A 19,640-nucleotide genomic window follows, 5' to 3' on the forward strand; every position below is an offset into this window, starting at 1 on the left:
CTCACATATATTTTTTCCTTTGTTTTGCAAAGCCTTCCATTACAATGTAATTGAAATCTCTTTGTGTAATGAAAGCTTTTACATTTAGATTACATTAAGATAGTCTGGTGAAGGCATTATTTTTAATGTTATACTTAGATACTATATACATTTTATATACAAGAGCATAAAATATATTATATATATTATTTTTTTATTTGCATTAAATATTATGATTTATATACTGTTTTTTGGTGTATCTGTGATATTGAGATCCGATATTGTTGTAGTGCCCAAATCAATTTGTACGAGAAATATGAAGTAGTTGGTCACAGCGCCAACAATCTGTTCAAAATTGAGATAATAAGATCAAGATTAAATTTTTTTATACATCAATTTTATTTATTAACGTAATATTAGTAAAGAGAAATTAGAGGAATTCGGGTGGAAACCAGTAAACCGGAAGTAAACTTTGAATTACTCTGATCCCTCGCCTTAATTGAGGTTTCGGACTTCTCAGTTATATCTCCTTTTGCAGAATGTAATACTACCACATGATATTATTAAGATATTTAATATTTTTACCAATGCATGCAGAGAAGTAGAAAAGAAAGTCTACCAAATTTACAAAAACGCATAAGTTTTATATAGAGATATTGACCACTTTTTTGAAACAAAATGTTTATGTCGCTAACCATAAAAAATATGCACAACAGCGTCTGTTAAAAAGCTGGGCTGTGGTCGGATTGCTTATTTAAACAGATCGGAAGCATAGTATATGATTGGAAAATAGATGGATCCAACCAATGTTGGAGCAAAGCCAACTTTATCAGGAATACAAGAATTTGAGTGGCACAAAGTATTCAGATCGAGAAATCGTTAGAAAGATAGCGGCTCAATACATTTTGATTAATGTTTTAGGTTCACAAATTACGTTGAGTAGAGACCAAAAGCTTCGTCGGGATCGAGAAGGACCAGCCCGAGCGTAGATATTAACAACAACGTCAGCCTCAAAACTCAACGCAGAATAGCTCTTGCCAACAGATGCTATTTCGGGCTAAGTAGGCAATTGAGAAGTAAAGTCCTACTTCGACGAACAAAGGCCAAACTCTATAAGTCACTCATTATTCCCATCCTGCTATTTGGTGCAGAAGCGTGGACGATGACAACATCTGATGTGTCGGCGTTACGAGTTTTCGAGAGAAAGATTTTGCGGAAGATTTATGGTCCCATTTATGGTCCGCGGTTACACTGGCTTCGTCATGTCGTCCGATTTAATGAAAACACTCCAGCTCTGAAAGTAAGTACGCAGTACCCGCCAGGGGGAGCAGAGGAAGAGGAAAACTCCACTCCGTTGGTGAGATCAGGTGGAGAAGGTTCTGGCTGCACTTGGTATCTCGAATTGGTGCCAAATTGCGAAAATTAGAAACGACTGTCGCGTTATGGTTAACTCGCTGTAACCGCGTAAGTAGTGTCTACGCCAGTAAAGAAGAAGAAAAGGTCGCAAAAGAGATGCTTGATAAGTCACTTTATATGTAAGATCCTAAAATTAGCCGAAAAATCCATCGCTCAAAATCCACACATTCTAGCATGAATGGGACGAACTTTTTAACAAAACACGAAGTGGGAGTCATCGCTCAACCACCGTGTTTGCCTTATTAGGCTCCCTGTGACTTTTTTTCTGTTTTCGCAACTAAAAAAAAACCGTGTCAAGGAACACGTAATGTGTCCTCAAAGCCATTAAAAATCTTTTGCTAAAGGCACCGAAGTTCATCCCTGCCGAAGCCTATAACAACTGAATCAAAAAATAGATAAAATAAAGACTCAAAAAGTGTCTATTTTGAAGACGATTTGTATTACTATAGTTTCTTTCAAGTTATGGTAATATTTTAACATATAGTAATTACTATATACATATATACTTACACCACAAAGCACCAATAAATCAAGTTCCACAATTCCACAGAGTAGCGCCGGAGACTGATGAACCATTAGCTTCAGTAAAAAGCGATTGATTGCACGTTCCATTTCTTTCGAGGTTATATGTAGTTGATTTAGTACAAATGACGTACGACACTTCTATTAAAACAAAGACATTTAGACTAAATAATACACAAAATATGGTCTCACCTCTTCTATGATGGCATTATTAGTTACTAAAATCAGCAGTATGCGCGCAAGATGTATGAAAAACCACAGCACTCGATTCTGTACCTCTACTAAAATATCTCCCAAAAAATTTTCCGTATCAAAAAACTTAAACACAGCAAAGGATTGGACGGAAAGACTCAGCAATGAGCCGAAAAAATTCAGCAACATCGTAATTCCAAATACTTTAGTCAATCGTGTCATTATGGTGTCCAAATCGAAGTATATACTACGTATCGTATCTAAAATTTCATAACCGTTTACTGCTTCCTTGCGTAAGCTTAGAAATTCACGCTGATACCATAAGATCTCAGTGGTATAGACATAATAGACCTCTTTACTGTTTAGCTCACATGTTTCTGTATTTATAAAACTAAAACGTTTTAGGCGTTGCTCTATAATCTCATTGAAACCCCGATAGAGTTGGTATACAACACGAAGTGCCAACCAAAATTGCGTGATATTGAAAGTGATGAGTATATTAGGTAAACTGAATACGCTTGCAATGAGTATGTATTCAATTAAAAACGGTTCCGAGCGTAGGTAATCCACTAGGAAGCAAAATAATATAACACTGCTTACAGCACCCACCATTATCAGCAGTTCCTTATGGAGCACACGAAAAATTGCGCTTCTAGTGCTTAGCTTCGGTTGCAAGTTTCTGTAGACCTTAAATATTCGGAGCAGCTCATATGGTATGTTACGGTATTCTTCGCTGTTATAATACATACTCAATACGATTGAGGCAACGATTAATGGATTGTTAATGAGTTCAGTTGAGAAAAATATTTTAACGATGGTAACCAATGGTTCATGTATCCGATTTATAAAGTGAAAATTCACCACAGAAATGTAAAGTAAGACAATGGAACACCAAACGTAATGTACGCAACGTAATGCACGACGGTTACGGTGTGGAGTATCCAATATCGGTGCTGCAGCAAATAATTGACAAAGAATGTAGAGTTTAGAGATGAGACCAAAAAATGGCTCCTCGAAGCAGGTTAAGAGCCCGTTGTGCTGTTTAATTAGGCGTTTCTTCAAACCAACTGTTGTTGACATGACGCTAAAGAGAATAAGAGGGTATAATACGAGGAGAATTTGTTACACAAACCATTAAAGGCAGTGTTTCAATAAGTACTTAGCCTACAAATAACGGATTTTTCGATAGAAACGCTATAAAAGTAGACCGATAGGGACAGCAAACGACGTCATATTTTTCCCGCTCTTTTGACATTTATCTTTAGTAATCGTCCAGTCAGAACAACAATTGAGCGTCTAATTGAAAAATATGAATCCACAGGCAAAGTACAAAATGTTCACTCGCCAGAGCGATAAAGAAGTGCCCGTAGTGTCGAGAATATAGCTGTCGCTAGCGCATCAATTGAGGAAGACCAAAATCGTTCTCAAACGTTGGGCATCTCTGTGTCGTCGTTGTGGCAAATTCTGCGAAATAATAATATAAGATCAAATTGATGCAAGAACTGAAGCCGCTTGACCCAACCACAACTTGAGCAACAACTTGAAAATGATCCGAGTTTTCATCGAAAAATCATATTCAGCGATGAGCCTCATATCTGGCTGAATGGCTTCGTCAATAAGCAAAATATGCGTTATTGGTCAGACAGCTATCCACACGAACTCCATGCGTCACCATTGCATCCCGAAAAAATTACCGTTTAGTGCGGTTTATGGGCCGGCGGCGTCATTGGGCCGTACTTCTTCCGTGATGATTAAGACCGGCATGTTACTGTGAATGGGAATGATTTGGACTTGGATGTTATGTGGTTCCAACAGGACGGCGCCACAAGCGACAAAGCGAATGTCACAACCGTTTTATTGATAACCAAGTTTGGAGAACGTGTTATCCCACGAAATGGCTCAGTACAGGAGTAAAGAATTTTACTGATATCCCAGACCGTTTTGTTTTGTAGCGCCCTTATTGAAAAGTCCGTTAAATAATGAAAATTTTGGAAAAACGTCGATTTTTTTCTCAACTTAGTTTCGTTTTATCCCAACTCACTTAACCCATCAATGCTCTAATTTCTTAAAGTCGTTTGAAAACTACTTTTTATGGAGGCCTTCAAACTGTTACATGTTTAGAAAGAAAAAGAAGTCACCAACTCTGAAGAACACGGGAGATTGTGTAGAACTTTGAAACTTATTTGACCACGGTGACGGCGAATGTGCGCTGCGTTATCATGAAAACAAACTTTATTCTTCGCAAAATGCTACTATTTTTTCTGCAATTTCTATAACCGATTTGTACTTCTCCAGCTATTCGATGTAGAAAGCGATGGCCAACATATTTCCAAACTCTAAGGCAGTCTTCGCCTTCTCTTGGTCGCTGTTAAGCATAGAAAAAGAAGAGTCAACGAATACAGCATCTAAGCGCTCTTTCCTTTCTAAGTAAGAAGTATCGAATCGCCTATCGGCATAGCTCTTATTTTTTCCTAAAATCCGTGCTGTCAGAAAAAACCGCGGTCCGGTTGGATTTTTTGACTGTGAGAATGGTGGGGCTAAGTACTTATCGGACCAGCTTCGTATAACACACTTAATATATCTCTTTGTTTTACTGGTAAGCGTTGGATGAAAAAACTACTTTGTATATTGAAGAATTTAAAAAGTACAATGTATGCTCGAGTATAAGTCGTTGTACACCGGCAGAACTATCACTATGGTTTTAACTTTTTATATAGAAATACCTCTCTTAGTTTTGAAGTTACATGTAGTCGATGGATGAAGAAACTACTCTGTATAGTGAAAATGTGAAAAATTGTATAAAAGTTGAGTTCGGAAAAAGTCGTTGATCCCCGACAGGAATATTAATAACGTGTCCACTATTTATATATTATAGAAATATTTGAAAAAAATTTAGTACCTAACATAAGCACTTGAAAATTTTTTGACACTGACTACGTTTTCTTTACAATTTTTTTAATCACTTCTATAGTTTACTGTTGAACCGTGACGCTTGGCTGTTGATAGCCAATTAAATACCTTTGAGGACGACTTAAGGCAAAATGATTTACTAGTAAATGTAGTACGCCAAGCACTTTCGAGCAAAACACATTAATTTTAATACAGATGTGCGCACATACAAAAGCACTTATATAGTATATTCAGAAAATTGCTAATTAGAAGCGGTAATGTATAATTAAATGTTGGGCAATTAGCTACTCAATTGTATTTAATTATACTGAAGTATTCATAAATATTTTTTGGATTGGTAAAATATTTATTTTAATTCTTGTTGCCGATCATCTTTTGTAACTTCGATGGATCCTTGCTCAAATCAATTTGTATGAGAAATGTAATATATTGGCTTACGATGTTTAAAATCTGAAATAAATGTAAGATTTCAGTTTTTTATGTAATTATATATGCACATATATATTCGGCTTTATTTAATATAAAGTAATAAAATACGTGTTATACTTGAACACCAATATAGCGTAATACGTGTGGTATGAGTAATTTTAAATCAATAGAGCGAATCATGGCTGGCGACAGTCATCTGCTTTCTTCAAAGGACTACACTATTCTAGATTAAAACAAAAATACTTTTTCTACCTAAAAGCTGCCAGGTCATCGTAAAAATAAAATATATTATTGTTTATGTGGTGAAAGAGTGCCATAGCTTAAGTTAGCCTCAGTCCTGCTCTCTCCAGACTGGAGAAGGAAGTGAAGCAAATGGGTCTGGTAGTGAACGAGGGCAAGACTAAACAACTTCTGTCATCAAACAAACAGTGGTCGTGTTGGCATCTTGGCTCCCACATCACTGTTAATAGTCATAACTTCGAAGTCGTAAATAGTTTCGTCTATCTTTGAACCAGCATTAACACCAAAAACAATGTCAGCCTTGAAATTTAACAAAGAATAACTCTTGCCCACAGGGGCCACTTCGTACTGAGTAGGCAATTGAAAAGTAAAGACCTTTCTCGACCTAACTCTACAAGTCACTCATCATCCCCGTCCTGCTATATGTATGGTGCAAAGGCATGGACGATGGCAACATCTGATGAGTCGGCGTTACGAGTTTTCGAGAGAAAAGTTCTGCGAATGATTTATAGTACGATGAGCTGTATGAGATATACGACGACATTGACATAGTTCAGCGAATTAAGAGACGGCGGCTACGCTGGTCATGTCGTCCGAATGAACGAAAACAATCCAGCTCTGAAAGTATTTGATGCAAAACTCCCCGGGAGAAGTAGAGGAAGAGGAAGATCTCCAATCCGTTGGAAAGACCAGGTGGAAAAGGACCTGGCTACACTTGGAATCTAAATTGGCGCCAAACAGCGAAAATGAAGGAAGGCGTGCTGTTGTAAACTCGGCTATAACCGCGCAAGCTGTATCTACGCCAATAAAGAAGAAGAAGAACTTACTTTGAGAAAGCATTTCCTATATTCCTGATTTACCAGCCGATCAAATATGTCGGGCTGAACAATTTAAACTGCGCGCAAACCGAATCGATAAAAAGAATTTTCCATGATTGGTACAACCTTCAAAGCTGTCCAACAATCTAACGAATGGCACTCCAAAAACTAGGCGAAACCGAAAGCACTAAAATTCGCGAAGGCACTGAAGGCCACCCCAGCCGAGTATTATAGGCTGTATACGGAAAATTTAATTAATTTCTATACTCGTATTGGCACAAAAGAAATCATTTTTGAAGGCGATTATAAAGAATTGTATGAAAATATGCACTTTGTTGTCAGTCCAGGCCGAATTTCATCAGATTCTATAAGGCATATTATTTTTACGACTACGACTACTTACCCCTGTAAATAGCATTAAGTTCAATTCAACTATTCCACAGACTTTTTCTACGGGCTTACGTATCATCAGATGTAGAAGAAAACGTTTTACCGCATGCTCCATCTCTTTCGATGTAATATAGAGCCCATTAAGCACAAATGCTGTACGAGATTTCTATGTGAAAAGGGAAAAAACTTGCAAGTTTCCATGTAATGAATTTCACACGAACTACCTCATTTGTAACCGCATTATTTACCAACAGAATGATGAGCACCCGTACGACATAGAGAAAATGCCATAGCAGTCTGTCCCATTGTGGTGCTTCAAGGTTTTTATATAGTTCAAATAAATTCATTGTAAACCCAAACACCGATCCTAGAAAGTTGAGCAACAGAATTGCATCAAAAAAATTTACCACTTGCACCAAAAGCTTATCCAAATCTGAGTATAACCGACGTAGCCGCTCCAAAATCTCACAATTATCCCAATGTGTTCTAGGAAACTCGCGCTTATACCAAGAATACGATCCGGCATTCATGATGACTTCATGCCTTCCCGGTGAGCTATGCAAATCTAGATGATTTATGCGTTGTAGGAGCGTTTCGTTTATACGTTTATAAAGTAGATATGTGAAACGTAGAGCTAACCAATATTGACCCAATTTAAGGAATACTAAGATATTCGGTAGATGGTAAGAACCAAAGAAGCGCAAAAATATATTTAGTTTATAATCCATTTTAACGAAAATATAACCTGGAGGGATTATGATCAGAACTGAAATAACCGCAGTGAAAAGGCACAATTCCTTGTAAAGCACTGACAAAATATTATACTTAGGAGGCTGCTGCGGCAGTTCAAGCGCTTTTAAATCCTTGAAGATTTGTAAAAACTTTTGGATTATCTCACGATAACTAGATGCCGAATAAAAGGTGTTGAACACACAAAATGTACATATGAGATTATCCACGACGATTTCGCTCGAGCGAAATATTGTATGAAGTGTTATATGCGATGGGTCAATGTTTGCAATAAATTTCCAGCTGAAAACGTAAACGTATATTAGTATAATTGAAGCGTGGACGTAATGGAGGTGGCGTAGTCGATTCAATTTTCGTTGTCTCGTTTTTGGTATCGGTGCTATGCAGAATAGCTGGCAGGTCACAGTGAGAGCGCGTATTAAGCGCTCCAAAGTAAGCGTAAGCATTTTGAGGTGGCGTTTGAAACTTTCTAGAGATTTTTTTGTGGGAATTATCACAAAGCTGCAAAGAATATAGAAGATAACAATATGCATAAAATAATGTTAAATAATGCAAACAGCCTCGGATAGGTTTTATTAAATCGAATCATTGGATAAGTATTCGTATTCGTATCGTGCGAGTCTTGATCTCCTACTATTCCTTTCTCTTCTAATAACTACCAACCATTTTGTGTTCCAGACTCCAGTCAAAGCGTTACGTCTTTCCAGAGGCTCTTTTCAGCGGGCAACACTAAGAAAAACCAAATTCTTTTCTGTTCTTACCCAAATAAGACCTGCCTCTACGTTGATTAACAACAATAATTGTGTACTGTGTATTCCCAAACTGGGTTCTTCATACTACTTGTAAATTGTTTTTAATTTCTTAGCCCCATCGACTAAAATATGTTTTTTAGAACCTCAGTTTGTAGTTAATATGAAAACGTCAAGTCGTGGAAGCCTTTCAGTCCAACACCTTCCCATTTTAAGAACTATAAATTGAAAATGAAGCTGCTGGAAAAATTTGGGAACAACCACAGCTTCATTATTTGACAATTTTACTAGCCAGATTATATTACAGGCGCATAACTAAAACTTCATCGTTTAATATAGGGTTTCTGGGCGTTTGTTTTTTACTTCAAATCCCTTAAGTAGACAGTTATAATAATCGGCCCATCACTTCACTGGACTTTATTAACAAAAACAAAAAAACACCTCTTAGTTAAACTTGTGCTTCTTTAAAAAAAAATCGGACTCACCGATTTAATATTTCATCAATTTTTTAATGGAGTACCGAAACTTTTAAAAGCGTGATACTCACGTCACCTCAGATGCGTTACTGTGCTATAATCTTACAGTATTGAAGAACTGAATATACAGTTAATATGAAAAGGTAATGTTTTTATTGCATAATAATTTGAAGTTTTCATGGACACTGTAGTGGGAATTATAATTTTTATACTGCTTACGGTTAATAGCATCTAAGTGCATAATACTTATATAGTACTATATTAAAGTGTATTAAACACAATAACCTAAAAAACTATTTATGGTATCTACATATTGATCGCTTTTCGGATGCTTTCAAATATATGTATATTCGAAGTGAATGTTGTTTTGATATATCAAGGTTAAAGTTGGCAAGTTATAAGCTTTTTATATGGCTCTTTCCATTACATTACATTAGCAGAAAAAATCAAGACCAACTTGTTTTTTATAACTATATCCTTGTTATCCTTGTTACATATATTCAATCATTGGATTCCACTTTTTCGGCAAATATAACGGGTTTTGCAAAAATAGCGCTGCAAATGAAACAAAAACGGTTTGGCCACCACGGGAACGCTTGCAGAAGTACAGACGCTGAACCCAATTTTTGACGGTTTTCAAGCATAAATCAGCCAATACTGTTGCAATTTCTCGTTCGATATTCGTACGAAGTTCATCAATTGTCGCTGGCTTGTTGGCATAACCCATAGACTTGACGTAGCTCCACAGGAAATAGACACAGAAAGGAGATTTCGTGAGGTCAAACGTTCACCAAACTTGGTTTTCAATAAATCGATTGTGACATTCGCCGTTAGGCTTTTGGCACCGTTCTGTTGGGCCACAAATCGTCCAAGTACATGTCATCCAATTTGGGCCAACAATATTCGGTTATCATTGAGCGGTAGCGATTAGCATTCACAGTAACGTGCCAGTCTTAATCATCACGGAAGAAGTAGGGCCCAATGACGCCAACGGCCCATAAACCGCACCAAACCGTAATTTTTTTCGAGATGCAATGTTGACTCATGGAGTACGTGTGGATTGCTGCCTGACCAATAACGTATATTTTGCTTATTGACGAAACCATTCAGTCAGAAATTAGCCTCATCACTGAAGATGATTTTTCGATGAAAATCAGGATCATTTTTAAGTTGTTGTTCAGCCCAATTCACGAACATACGACGATTCTGGTGGTCAAACGGCTTGAGTTCTTGCGTCAGTTTGATCTTGTAAGGATGTAGGCCAAGATCTTTTCGCAAAATTCGCCACAACGACGTCGCAGAGATGGCCAACGCTTGAGAACGACGTGTGAGAGACTTCCTCAATTGATGCGCTAGCGGCAGCAATATTCTCGAAACTACGGGCGCTTCTTTGGCCACTGACTCCGAATTTCGGTATGGCGTCATTTGCCGTCCCTATCGCTCTATTTTTTTAGCGTCCTTATTGAAAATCCCGTTGCAAATCTTCAAGTGTGCCTCTATTACGGAAAAGTTTGTTAAAAAACTACCAAATATTTAACGATGGTTTAAACCATGTAGAACTCATTCCGATTGAAATCAAGAATTACATCATTTGTAAATTGAGTGTAACCTACCATCTTATCGAATTCTACTCGAAATAGTTCGTTTAAACTTCGCACACAACCGAATTGAAAAAAAAAATTCTAAATTAGTAGAACCATATCGTACTTTATGTTCGCGATAAAGCCGACGTATTGGTATCAGGGAGATTGCAGAGGATCTCAATATATTTCATAAATCGACTCAACACATTTTGGTCAATGTTTTGGGTATGAAACGTGAGAATGCTAAACTCGCATCGAAATACCTAAATCTTTTACAAAAACGAAAAACTAGGCCATCCCAGCCGAGGCTCTTAACAAATGAATGAATCCGGGTCAAATTTGATGGTTGACGTGTCAGTGAGTAAATAGTAATGCCGTTAATTTAAAGTCCTCCAAATCAGTTCTGCAGTCCTTGCAGTGTTTTTAGAGCTAATAAACGTAACTTTTCGTTCCCAGTCGAGCGTATATGTAAATCCAACCATGAACGACCAGTCTTCTACAAAAACCAAAATGGATAAAAAAATTCTGTAAAACTGGAAAAGTCAAGCACATCAATTTAGAATAAACAAGAAATATATGGATAGTTTGGAACTAAGTTGGGTAGTTGCCAGAAGCATTTATTCATATTCTTGAATTTTATAACCTACCGATAATGACTTATTCGCTCGTCAGACATTGAGGTTAAGTACAACCCTTCTATGACCTATATAAATATAAAGCTGATAAGTTAAATACCGTAATGAAATTAGCGACATGTACATATGTATTCATTAATCAAACGGTGTTCTACACGATTAATTGAAAACATTTAACGCAGACACTTCGAGCTGCTTCGTTATAGCTCCTGCGACGAGTGCGTTTCGAGTTAGTTAGTTGTGTATTGTTCGCGGAATGTTGCCGACGATAGTACACGGAAGTTCAAACAAAAGAAAATTACAGCACCGTTCACAATTCTCACCGGCTGCTAAGCAGACCAGTGTCGATGATTTGGAAACGCAGTTATATCGCGCAGTTCAATATTTTTTATTGCTTTCTGAGATTTTTGTAAGCCTACCATATGACGCACATCAACATATACCGACCGACAACAATAATAAGCATAGTATATGGCTTATATTGCACATCGTTTGGTGCATTATTATTTATGCCAGTCTCATCGTGGCCATATACAGCGAGTTCACGAAGATCAACATCTACTTGCCGACAATACATAAGCCGTTATATTTTGGCGAATATCTAATATACATATTGCATATATTCCTGATTATAACAAGCAGTTATTGGAGCCGTCACAAATGTCGTCGACTTTTACATAACATCGCTGAATTCGATTACACTTTAGTTAATTTTGAGAGACTACCGAACTACGAACGTTTAACGTACTTTTTGAAAGCTCATGTGGCTTTGGTAATTTTCTTTGTCTTTTGGACTGCCAGCCTCAATTACTTTTACAGTAATGGCATTTTCCTTAACTACATACGAAGTCTCGTCGTCTATCTGTTGCCGAACTTAATATTGTCCATCTCACTCATACAATACTACACGCTGTTGTATGCTATCGCCCAACGCTCGAGACGTTTAAACGAAATACTACTCGCAAAGCTTTCGCAAAAGAATAGTCCAGGATTTTTAAATGAAAGACTACAACGCATCCGACTGCTCTATTCAGCTTTACAAGTATTTACGAAGGATGTGAATAATAGTTTTGCATTTTCGGTGGTCTTGGTATACATTGGATCCTTCACAAATTTGGCGGTGAATATTTTTTTGATCTACAAATATGTGGACGAGTGGAATACGTCAGCACTGCCGGCGGTTTTCTACTCGTTGGTTTGGACAATCATGCACATTGCTAAGATGCTTCTGATACTTTACTATAATCAGAGCATCCAGAATCAGGTAAAAATATAAATGGAGTTTAAGTTTTAAGGTAATAAATAGAAAACGCTTTCACTTTGATTATATGTGATAAGAAAGATATCATCCATTACAAAATAATACCAGAAGTGTTAAAAATATAGGTTACGATAGTTACATCAAGTTAGTTTCTTGAAGTAAATCGGGATGAACGAATTAATAGCCACCCCCTTCGTTCCTCGGATGAAATTCGGCGATGTCTTTAAGATGCTGTCATGAATAAACAGTTCGGCTATTTTCTCTATTTACGCCGACAGGTTTCAATTTAAAATACAAAGTCCGCCTCACTGGCTTTCATTGCTTCAGTTTCCGCCGCATAACATTTGATAGTTGCCTGCTCTTCCTTTTCTTCGGACCAAAAATTGATAAAACTCGCTTCCGCTAGATGTCGTAGTAGCAAGACTTAGCATATACACGAACATAGATAAAGTAAAATCGAAAAGAGAAGCGAAAGAATTTAGAACTACTGCCTCTATTTATGACTATATTCGTGTGGATATCAGAAGTTATTGTTGGTAGCATTACCCATTAACAGTTTCAACCGGTTTTAAAAGCTCACGCTCTTATGACTCCATCAAACAAAGAGCATTCGGCTGGTTGGCCAGGTTTCAGATATGATTTTTTTTTTCACAATCTGGACAAAAAAATATTTCTTTTTGTAGTGTTCAAGCATCATTTCTGACAAGCTATATTGAATTTCAACGTCTGTGAGCTTCAATTCATATGTCCAATTTAGACTTAATTAGACTATTTACCGGAAATCTTTTCTTGATATTAAAAACGAGATTTTAATTATATTTCTTTATTTTTTTCAGAACAGCAATACAATCTTTATAATGAACGAAATTGGTGGCCAAAACACGGAAATGGAGGATACAGTTTGTTTTTCTTATTTATTTCTTTTCTAAATATGTATATTTTTGTTGTCTTCTTTTTATTTGCAGGTCACCCATTTTGTATTGCAATTAATTATAAACACCCGAACAAATGTTGTCTGTGGAGTTGCAGAATTGAATCTCAAATTTATTACAACAGTAAGAATCTCATTTAAGACAAGAATATTTACCTTACATACATACATACATATGTAATAGACAATAATTTTTTTAATGTAGCTTTTAACAGCCATGTCCACCGTATTTATATTTTTACTGCAATATGACATAACTTACGAGGCGCTTAAGTTAACACATAACTCGGGGAGTCCCTAGACCAAAGTTTGAACGAATGTAATAAAGAACAATTGTTCGTTCGCTGAAGACAAGCGAACGTAACGAACGAAAATATATTCGCGATAACTTTCTAATTAATAAATTGTCCGAAGCATATTCTTGATAATAGTAAATTGATGATCTGGCAACACTTAATCAGCTGTTTAATAAACATTGCAATTTAACAAAAAGTATTTCACGTGGATAATTATCTTGCAAATAATTAATATTGTATAAATAAACCAAATAAATACACTTAAAAAAGAAATTAGTTAAGAATGTGTGAAGTCGAAACTATTACAAAAATCGCCAAAACTCTTGGTGTTCCAGCTGGCGAAGTGAAGCTCAATTCTGAGAAGGTATACAACTTCAGGCGTCTATTTTGCAATGAAATGAAATTCTATACAAAAATAATAATTTTTAGATCATTACTCGCACGAACAACAACAACACAGTATCTGGTTTTGCCACAATTCTTAACGCACTTGCACAAGAATCTAAATCAGAGATTGCCCGCAACAGTACAGCGACCAGGGAAATTGCCGCGGACGTCTACCAATGGATTGAATTTGCTGTATTGTATGTGGCACCTGGTTCCAAAGACAAACATATATCGCATCAACTACTACGTGATTTTAATAAACTATTCGCTACTAAATCCTACTTAGTAGGATATTTCATTACATTAGCGGACTTAGCTATATTTTATGCCATCTACAATTTAGTGGTAAGTTTTTTTGTTTTTAACCGAGATATTCCAATCTTATTAAAGTTTTAAAAATATCCCTTGCTAGTTTTCAAATAAACATAGTATACAATTTGTTTTAATATTTAATTTTGCAGAAATCTCTTTCACCGGTCGAAAAAGAAAATTATTTAAATCTCTCCCGCTGGTTTGACCATCTGCAACAGAGACCAGAAATACGTCAAGGCGGTCAAGTGCTCAACTTCACCACAATTTACTTGCATGGTTGGGCGAAAGGCACACATATGTAAATCTCCCACACGTCATGTTAACGAACTATTTATTTTCCCCCGTGAATAACAATAACAACATATAATAGTATATGAAAAAACTAAGTAGGAAAAAGTGTACGTATTTATTTGAAATCACTTAATGTATTACATACTAAAATATGCTCAATCATCATTTCTGTTCATTATTCTTTCTTAAGTAAAAAGCAATTTGGAATAAAATTCAGTTCTTTGCCAGCTATTTAATAATTCCGTGAAGTAAATGCTATTATAAGTTCTTACGTTCTTCAAAAAATTTCAAGTTCTTAAAAATGTCCAAATTTATTACAAATCATTTACTCTCAAATTCGTATAATAGGTTTGCAAAATATTTGTAGTTCAAAAATTGAAGAAAATAAATTTTAAACAGCATTAAAATCATTTCACTCCTGATGCCGAAAAGGGCTTCGATTTTTTTGTTTAGAATTTCACCTACATTCATCTTTACACATCAACGAACGAATACGTCTCTCTAATTGGCATGTACTTCGCGTGGTGAATTCATAGAATTATTCAATTCCCCCGGTTCGGTACACTTCCAGAGTCCATAAGTTTTACCCACAGTTGTCTGCCAGAGTCGCAATGTACCATCTTCAGAGCCACTGGCATACAGCTCACCATCCGGGCTAAACTTCACAGAATGCACTGGACCAAAATGACCTTTAAAGGATTCTGTGAAGGCAGAAAAGGCGCATAAAAACTAGATATTTATTAATTTTGTGCACATTTTTGCAATAAGTACTCACCAATTTCATTACCGGTTATATAATCAAATTTGTACATCTTAAAATCTTCACCACCACATACAAACACATGTTTGTCGGGATGTAAACTAGCCGACGACACATTAGTCGGCACTTTCACCTCTTTCAGCTTTTTCAACGTGTCCACTTCCCAGAAGCTGATGGTCGAACCATGTGTTATGGTTAGAATGTGATTATCAGCCGATATTTCTAAGCTATTTGGGTTGTGGGGAAACTGCAGTCGTTGTATCTCATTGCCAGTTAAGCGATCCCACAAGCGTACGGTTTTATCTTCAGCTGCAGACAGTATACATTTATCGTCACGACAAAAGAGTGCACGTTTCAAAGCACCTGCATGACCAGCGTATAGTTCTGGTTCGGCATTCGGTTGCTCCAAATTGAATACACGCACCAATTTCTCATTGCTACCGGTGACAATATTCTCTGAGTTTGTATCGAATGCAACTGATTTCACAATATGCTTATGTTGGAAACTGTGAATTTCACCGCCCGTAACGGCATTCCAAACTTTTCCAGTAAAATCAGCAGCACCAGAAGCGGCCAATGTGGCATTCTTATTCAACGCCACACCCCAGACGGCACCTTTGTGACCTTCGAATGTGCCCACCCAATCACCGGTGTCTCCTTGCCGCAACATTGGGCTCCCATCTGCAGGAATTAAAATTATATTTAAAAAATTATATTTCATTAAAGGTGTTTTATTAACTTATGTAGAAAAATTAATTACTGCTATTAAAATTTGCAATAAAGTGCTACTCTTAACGTTGTAATTTTTAGAATAAAAAATAAATAAACTAAAATTTTAAATACTACAAATTTCTCTATACCAAAATATAAAGAATATCCGACGAAACACCTTGAACATTGCTCTCTTTATAATCTACAAAGGAAAACGCAGCAAGGCCAACCATATCGTTGAAATCCTGTCCAGCAAAACACGTCACAAAAAATGTTAATATAAATATTACGAAAAGTATAAATATGCGTGTATGTTTGTGCACACTTATCTACATACATATTTGCAATTTATAAATACATATGCTGCATTGCAAAAGTGGTAATATACAAATAAAATGCAGCAAGCCGCAAAGCAGCAGACAATGTAAACTACAGCAAAATGTACAACAAACAAGCGACGACAAGCAAAAACAAAAAAAGCGGAAGCAACCTTGACTCAATGACTACATCAATGCCAACGACCTGTGTGCGACTCACTGGCTAGTGAGTCGATTACACGACTGTTATGCCAAACATGCATTTGTACATTCATATATGTACATATGTATGTATGGATATGTATGCATGTGGAGTGTAGGCAGACTATGTAAAATTGCAAACGCAACTGCCTTTCTCGACTGGAGTTCCTAATGTAATCACTTACCATGTCGACTTCGGAAATATGCACTTTATGAAAGTACAAATATATATGTACATATTTTTTAGAAAAAAATAATAAATTAAATTAATTGAAGGTATGAAGAATGTGGGCTACGTCAGTGAAAGGTAAACTTTAAAAAGCGGAACTGTTGTTGTTCATACAAGAAAAAACAATGTTTTTTAATGCTGATGCTGTCATAGAATAATTAGTACGTTACGTTGAACAGAATCTGCATGACATATTTCATATACATATATTTATCAATTTCCATACATCGATTCTTTGTTTTGCGTATATGTGCATCGAATATTTGAAATTGACTTCCAGAGATAACAGCATATTTGTAAGAATTTTTGGACTTAGTAATCGGCTTCGAAAACTTTAAATACGTTCTCTCGAAACGCTTCTTCAGAGTAGGCAGAAACATTTTTTCATAATAAATGCAGTTTTTTTTTAACTCTTGCAAATATAAGTGAAATGGTTTTGTTACAGTAAGATCTGTTAAATGTTGAACAAAACAATATATGATAATTAATAATCGTAATGTTTAATAAATACATACATATGTGCAAGAAATAAATAAACGCCCTGTTTACACGCCCCATGGTTCATTGCTATACTTTCGTATTTTCGTGTTTTATATAAAAGCAATTGCCTTTGAAAAAGTTTTTGCAGCTGCGCATTCGTCATTTGTTGTTATTTTAATAGAGTGCCGTTGGCAGTCGCACTGAAAATTTCGCGCACTTTGTTAATCGTGTAGACATTCTAAATCAAGGTGAACAGGCGTTTTTATAATAAATTATCTTTATTTATTGATGTGACTAGCTGCTTGATTGTCGGCTATTTAATTGCAATATTATATGCATTTAGCTGCTGCATAGAGAGCATAACTGTTACGCATAACAAAGGAACAAGTTTTATAGATTACACGCACAAATCATGATAAACACAATAGGAAATGCAAACAGAAAACTAATTTGGAATTAACTTCAGATTAGAAATAGAAATGCGTTTAAATTTATTGTTCTACATAGTAAAAATACACATATGTATGTCGATTGCATTCTAAGGTTGTGATTTATGTAATATTAATAATATTAAATATTTGTCCACCTCTAGTAGCTTTTCTTATTCACCAACAAACTTCCTAAATAAATATGTTTTCTTTATTTTTTTTATAATAACGCATAGAGTGTCTTTATCAATTTAAACAAATAAATGGAAAAACAAAGCGTAGACAAAGTAGTATGCTCCAACAATAATATAATTGATTACATATAAAATAAAAAAGAAAAAATTGCACAAAACAAACAAGTGAATAGCAACAAAAAAGGCAAAGTAAAAACGCATGCGACAGCTTCAAGGTGCTTCCCGTATGAGCAAAACACACAGCTAGCGGCGAAATACACCAACTATCAACGGCAAACGAAACAAGTTGCAGCGTAATGCTGTGCAGCAAAGCTTATACAGCGAGCAATGGAAACAATTTCGTAAAATATGTACTTTGCAAACTAGGGAAGTCAGAGGATCGTCGGAGGCCACGAACAGCGAGATATTTTTCAATTTATTTGTTTGTTTTACAACGCGTAGAACTCAATTTTAAACAACTGCTCACCAATCAACTACCGGCTGGGTGAACACAAGCAATTAGCACAGATAGGATAGAACAAAGGTGTAAAACTGGTTTCGTTTGGAGCAGTACACATTCGCCTCAACTAATTTTGCATACTATTTTCGTGATCCGTGGTGATCACTTGAAACGTCATCAGAGAATGTAGGTCAAGGCTTGCCTTGGGCAATGAAATCGACGAAAAAGTGTACTTGTAGAAGTACTATACGCATGAAGGTATTGTATATATCTACATAAGTTACGAATTATGTAGCATTTACCGAAAATGTATATAATTTTCTGCTAGTATGATTTCTTACTTAAATTATATACGTACGATTTATCGAATATTTTTTATGTTTGGTAAACTACATCACTTTCTAAAAGATCCCACACAACCGACGAAAAAAAAATTTCAATTAAATATTTGTATCTCTGTAGAGGTATCGAAGAAATATATTGCAGCTTCAAATAATAAATCCCTACAAAATTTAGTTGTGTAAAATTATAATTACCTTTGCACGCTGAAATGAGAAAGTAACCGCTCTCGCAAACGTCACTAAAATCCAAATGCACTACGGGACGGGTATGACCACTGCAGGTCAATGGGATTTGACGCAAATTAGAGGTCATCCTTTCAACTTTGTGGTTGTCGTGTTCAACGCCTTATATTGTTATTAACTAATTTGTATTATAATTGTAGATATATTGAAATAATTTTTATCCTTCAACTTGACGCTGGCGGCGCTGCCAAAAATGTGCAAACTTAGCTAAACGTTAAAGTTTTCTACGCCGCCGTTGCTATTTCTTTCGGCTTGCTGCCGTAACTTCAGTTCCTCCGTTTTTGATATTTTATAAAATATATTTATTTTTTGTTAATTAGCTTTTTCCTGTTCAGTTTATCTATACTTTTGAGCAATTGCTAGACAATTTTGGTTTTTATAAGTATGTATTTTGGTTTCTGGATTTTTTGTGAACTTCAATTTTCAGCACGAACACAACTTGGATGAATGAGATTATTTAATTATTTGCATAGAATTAAAATTCGCGTCGATTTGGCTTTTTTCTCCTTTACTTGTTACTAGAAAAATTTAGTTTCCTTTTGATCGGAATTATTAGATTTTTATATTTAGCGAGATGCAATGAAAAACAAAGACTGAATGAATGAACGAAAAATATCTGACAACTGTTTTATGTTATTTTCTTTTGGTAGTCTACAATAGAGCTGCCACTTTCTACAAACGTAAGTAAAGTTATTGGAAAAAATGGGTTAATATAACTGACATAGCCGGC

The 19,640-nt window shown here is 35.8% G+C and overlaps 5 protein-coding genes across 5 annotated transcripts; 2 read left to right on the forward strand and 3 right to left on the reverse strand.

The window, feature by feature from the left end:
* Positions 1-111: 111 nt before the first annotated feature.
* Positions 112-3,189, reverse strand: LOC126756818 (putative gustatory receptor 59e). The gene is made up of 3 exons (XM_050470225.1): positions 2,110-3,189; positions 1,906-2,058; positions 112-324 (listed from the first exon to the last, which is right to left on the reverse strand). The coding sequence occupies exons 1-3, from the start codon at positions 3,187-3,189 to the stop codon at positions 217-219; spliced, it is 1,341 nt and encodes a 446-aa protein (XP_050326182.1). The 3' UTR covers positions 112-216.
* Positions 3,190-5,284: 2,095 nt separating this feature from the next.
* On the reverse strand, positions 5,285-11,130 carry LOC126754404 (putative gustatory receptor 59e). Its single transcript, XM_050466331.1, has 4 exons — positions 11,102-11,130; positions 7,121-7,928; positions 6,910-7,062; positions 5,285-5,469 (listed from the first exon to the last, which is right to left on the reverse strand). Exons 1-4 carry the CDS (start codon positions 11,128-11,130, stop codon positions 5,371-5,373), a joined length of 1,089 nt encoding a protein of 362 aa, XP_050322288.1. The 3' UTR covers positions 5,285-5,370.
* A 211-nt stretch (positions 11,131-11,341) lies between these two features.
* Positions 11,342-13,642, forward strand: LOC126756819 (putative gustatory receptor 59f). Its single transcript, XM_050470226.1, has 4 exons — positions 11,342-12,353; positions 13,187-13,249; positions 13,316-13,405; positions 13,487-13,642. The coding sequence occupies exons 1-4, from the start codon at positions 11,346-11,348 to the stop codon at positions 13,580-13,582; spliced, it is 1,257 nt and encodes a 418-aa protein (XP_050326183.1). The 5' UTR covers positions 11,342-11,345; the 3' UTR covers positions 13,583-13,642.
* A 145-nt stretch (positions 13,643-13,787) lies between these two features.
* LOC126756843 (eukaryotic translation elongation factor 1 epsilon-1) lies at positions 13,788-14,729 on the forward strand. The gene is made up of 3 exons (XM_050470260.1): positions 13,788-13,941; positions 14,007-14,309; positions 14,426-14,729. The coding sequence occupies exons 1-3, from the start codon at positions 13,861-13,863 to the stop codon at positions 14,576-14,578; spliced, it is 537 nt and encodes a 178-aa protein (XP_050326217.1). The 5' UTR covers positions 13,788-13,860; the 3' UTR covers positions 14,579-14,729.
* Positions 14,664-19,524, reverse strand: LOC126756826 (serine-threonine kinase receptor-associated protein). Its single transcript, XM_050470234.1, has 3 exons — positions 18,863-19,524; positions 15,343-16,008; positions 14,664-15,268 (listed from the first exon to the last, which is right to left on the reverse strand). Exons 1-3 carry the CDS (start codon positions 18,978-18,980, stop codon positions 15,069-15,071), a joined length of 984 nt encoding a protein of 327 aa, XP_050326191.1. The 5' UTR covers positions 18,981-19,524; the 3' UTR covers positions 14,664-15,068.
* Positions 19,525-19,640: the final 116 nt, after the last annotated feature.

Source organism: Bactrocera neohumeralis, chromosome 4, assembly GCF_024586455.1.
Source record: "Bactrocera neohumeralis isolate Rockhampton chromosome 4, APGP_CSIRO_Bneo_wtdbg2-racon-allhic-juicebox.fasta_v2, whole genome shotgun sequence".
Taxonomy (NCBI): domain Eukaryota; kingdom Metazoa; phylum Arthropoda; class Insecta; order Diptera; family Tephritidae; genus Bactrocera; species Bactrocera neohumeralis.